The sequence below is a fragment of the Apteryx mantelli genome, chromosome 22 (assembly GCF_036417845.1).
Source record: "Apteryx mantelli isolate bAptMan1 chromosome 22, bAptMan1.hap1, whole genome shotgun sequence".
NCBI lineage: Eukaryota > Metazoa > Chordata > Aves > Apterygiformes > Apterygidae > Apteryx > Apteryx mantelli.
The window spans coordinates 2,208,823-2,212,985 of record NC_089999.1 but is presented as its reverse complement, the minus strand read 5'-3'; the positions used below and the strand labels follow the sequence as shown (position 1 = coordinate 2,212,985).

General features: G+C 63.5%; 1 protein-coding gene across 1 annotated transcript; it reads left to right on the top strand.

The window, feature by feature from the left end:
* Positions 1 to 490: 490 nt before the first annotated feature.
* On the top strand, positions 491 to 2,652 carry FZD9 (frizzled class receptor 9). The gene has a single exon (XM_013956690.2). It carries the CDS (start codon positions 542 to 544, stop codon positions 2,291 to 2,293), a length of 1,752 nt encoding a protein of 583 aa, XP_013812144.2. The 5' UTR covers positions 491 to 541; the 3' UTR covers positions 2,294 to 2,652.
* Positions 2,653 to 4,163: the final 1,511 nt, after the last annotated feature.

Below are 4,163 nucleotides of genomic sequence, written 5' to 3'. Positions count from 1 at the left end.
ACGTGTGGGAAGAGGGGCTCTGTGTGTGTGTGTGTGTGTGTGTGTGTGTGTGTGAGGGATGCTCTGTGTGTGTGCGTCTCTGTGTGAAGGAGGGCTCTGTGTGTGTGTGTGCACGTGAGGGTGTGTGTGTGCGTGTGCGTGTGCGTGTGTGTGTGCCTGTGTGCGTGTGCGAGCGCCTGTGCCCCCCCTCGCCCCGCCCCGCCCCGGCGCGGCCCGGCCCCGAGCCGGCGCTGGGCCCGCCCGCGGCCCGCCCCGGGGGTGTCGCCGGAGCGGACTGCGGCGGCGGCGGCGGCGGCCGGCGCTGTCCCGCTGCGCTCCGCTCCGCTGGGCTCGCATGGCGCGCGGCGCGGCGCGGCGCGGCCGGGCCGCCGGCGGGGGGAGCTGCCCCGGCGCCGCGCCGCCGCACGCAGCGCCCGCCCCGGGGGCGGCGGGGCGGCCCTAGGCGCGGGCGGCGGCGGGGCGGGCGGGCCCCGCCATGGCGGCGCTGTAGCCGCGCCGAGCGGAGCCGAGCGGAGCCGAGGCGGGCGGCGGGGCGCCGGCCATGGCCGCGCTGCGCCTGCGGCTCGCCCTCTCGGTGCTGTGGCAGCTGGCGGCGGCGGGCCGCGGCCTGGAGATCGGCGCCTACGACGCGGAGCGCGGCCGGGCGGCGCGGTGCCAGCCCATCGACATCCCCATGTGCCAGGGCATCGGCTACAACCTCACCCGCATGCCCAACTTCATGGGCCACGAGAACCAGCGCGAGGCCGCCCTCAAGCTGCACGAGTTCGCCCCGCTGGTGGAGTACGGCTGCCACGTCCACCTGCGCTTCTTCCTCTGCTCCCTCTACGCGCCCATGTGCACCGACCAGGTGAGCACCAGCATCCCCGCCTGCCGCCCCATGTGCGAGCAGGCCCGCCACAAGTGCGTCCCCATTATGGAGCAGTTCAACTTCGGCTGGCCGGAGTCGCTCGACTGCAGCAAGCTGCCCACCAAGAATGACCCCAACGCTCTGTGCATGGAGGCCCCTGAGAATGCCTCTGCCAGCGAGCCCCACAAGGGCCAGGGCATGCTGCCCGTGGCCCCCCGGCCCTGGCCGGCGGGCACTGCTGAGGGTCGGGGACCCAATGGCCTGGGGGCCTGCGACAACCCCGAGAAGTTTCAGTACGTGGACAAGAGCCTCTCCTGTGCCCCCAAGTGCTCCCCTGGGGTGGACGTCTACTGGTCCCGGGAAGACAAAGACTTTGCCTTCATCTGGATGGCTGTGTGGTCGACCCTGTGCTTCGTTTCCACCGCCTTCACGGTGCTCACCTTCCTGCTCGACCCGCATCGCTTCCAGTACCCTGAGAGACCCATCATTTTCCTCTCCATGTGCTACAACGTATACTCTGTGGCCTTCATCATCCGCTCGGTAGCAGGGGCCGAGAACATTGCCTGTGACCGGGAGAACGGGGAGTTGTATATCATCCAGGAGGGGCTGGAGAGCACGGGCTGCACCATCGTGTTCCTCATCCTCTACTACTTTGGCATGGCCAGCTCGCTCTGGTGGGTTATCCTGACTCTCACTTGGTTCCTAGCTGCTGGGAAGAAGTGGGGACATGAGGCTATTGAAGCCCACAGCAGCTACTTCCACATGGCTGCCTGGGGCATCCCAGCCATGAAAACCATTGTTATCCTCACCATGAGGAAGGTGGCAGGGGACGAGCTCACGGGGCTGTGCTATGTGGGGAGCATGGACGTCAGTGCCCTGACTGGCTTCGTCCTCATCCCGCTCTCCTGCTACCTGGTCATCGGCACCTCCTTCATCCTTACGGGCTTTGTTGCCCTCTTCCACATCCGGAAGATCATGAAGACAGGAGGCACCAATACAGAGAAGCTGGAGAAGCTGATGGTGAAGATCGGGGTCTTCTCTATTCTCTACACTGTCCCAGCTACCTGTGTGATTGTCTGCTACTTCTACGAGCGGCTGAACATGGATTACTGGAACCTCAGGGCCCTGGAGCGTGGCTGCGTGCCCCTACCTGGCAGGCGTGCCACCAACTGCTCCTTGGAGGCCTCAGTGCCCACTGTGGCTGTCTTTATGCTAAAGATTTTCATGTCCCTGGTGGTGGGTATCACCAGCGGAGTGTGGGTATGGAGCTCCAAGACGCTGCAGACCTGGCAGAGCTTGTGCAACAGAAAGCTGGGCATGAGGACTAGGGGGAAGCCGTGCAGTGGGGTCAGCTGCAGCGGGGTGCACTGTCACTACAAAGCCCCGACGGTCATGCTGCATATGACCAAAACAGACCCTTATCTGGACAACCCAACGCACGTCTAGAGTGGGGTCTGCCTCTCCCTGGGGACGACGCACCAGGAGAGCAAGTGTCACGGGTAAGGGACTGGGAGAGCATGGCGAGAGCCTCCTGGGACTGGAGCAACCCCAGCGACTGGGGTCTGCTCTGGAGCAGGGCTGGCCCGTGGCAAGGGGCTGCCGCGAGGTGCAGGGAAGGGGCAAGAGCAGAGACTGACCGGCAGGAGGGTGAATGCACACTGGTTTGGGGGTTACGAGCCCTGCGGGACCCGAAGGGAACTCCCCCGGCACCGCTCGACCCTGACAAGTAGCTGCTTTTTCCTAGAGATTGTTTTGTTGTTGTTGCTGTTGCCAAATTCAGTGACTGTTCTAATGCTTTCTTTTGGGGGATGGTGGGGGGGATGGAGGGGGATGGGGCAGGAAGGGGAATAAGCCAGTTCGTGTTTATTTAATTCTGTAATTTATTTTAGATTTTTTTTTTAATCATTAGCTGCAAGGAATGGAAAAAACAATAAACCCTGGATGTGTTATTTCAACTGAGCCTCGTGCTGTTTGGAGGAATTTGAGGGGGTTGAGAGCAGCCGTGCAGGTGCCCCCCCAACTCAAAGGGTGCTGCACTGGGGGGAGCAAGGCAGATGGGTTCGGGACTGTGCCAGCCGTGGTCTCTAGGAAGGGCGGCAGTAAGGGGCACGCACCAGTCAGTCTCTTCCCAGTTTGGGGTGTTTTCATGCCAGTGCAGAACGCAGAGGGGGCCAGGGGAGTGTGTCCCCTCTGCTGGGTGTCGGGACTGGCTGTGCTGTGCTGTCCTCCTCTTCCAGGGTCTCCGGTTTGTGCTCTGCACCCTAAGCAGAGCTGAGCCAGCAGAGGAAAAACCTGGGGGATTCCCTTTGCCCCACATCTTGTGTGCCCAGAGTGGTTTTCCCCTCGCGCCCAGCTGTGAGCAGGCTGGGGCCCTTCCCTAGAAGCGCTGCTGGCTTCTTGCAGCGGGCGCTGGTGCCAGTGGCACGTGCTCCCAGGAGGGTTCCTGCAGCTGCGGGCCGACATGGGCCCCGGGGCCGTGTAGCTGCTGGGGCCTGCCAACTCAAGCGCTCGTCCGCGAGGCGCTTGGTGCCCAGGAGCCAGCCTCAGCCCTGGGCTCCCTGGGTGCTCCCTCCCCATCAGCTTGGCCCATTCAGCTCTGTGGCTTCCCCAGTGCTAGTTTTGGCACCTGGCTCACCACCCCGCCTCCCCCAGCCGCAGGAGGCAGGTTTTTCATGCCGAGTGTCAAGCTAATGAATAATCTTTTCCACTCTGCTCTCTGTAGGTGATTTGTGTTGGTACCTTGTGTTGCTGGGGCCTTGGTGCCCCCCGCCAGACGGGAGAGATCGGCACTCGGACACCAAACGGGGAGTGAATAGGATGGTCCCAGTGGGGCCATGGGCTGGGGGGGCAGTGTCCAGGGAGCATGCCACAGGCCAGGAGCTGGGGTGACGGGCTGAACGGTGCTGGACCTTGACAGAGAGAGAGGGCTCAGCTCTCGGCTTTGATGTCTCAAACAGAGGCCTGAGGTGCCGGTAATGGAAACTTTTGGGCAGCTTTATTTATCCCCTGCTCCGGTTACAATCCCATCTCGCCTTCCCCATTGTCCAGAGGGAAACTCAAGCCTCAGCTGGTGCTTCCTGGGGGCTGGCAGGGAGGGAGCCGGGGCCGTCCTTGCTGCAGGCAGGGCACGCGGGCCAAGGGTGCGGTGTGTGGTCCCCAGGGCTTCTGCGTGCCCTCAGGCTGGCACTGCCGGTGCACCCAGCGAGCACACCACTGCCTGCACTCTCTGGGTGCTGCCGCCCATCTAGGGGCTCTCCTGGTGTCCTTGCGTGGCTGCTCTGCAGGGAGTTCAGTGACACCAGCCACTGCCCCCAAT

Excerpts from the sequence above, each read along its gene's own strand:
- FZD9 (XM_013956690.2), top strand. The coding sequence starts at position 542 with ATGGCCGCGCTGCGCCTGCGGCTCGCCCTCTCGGTGCTGTGGCAGCTG.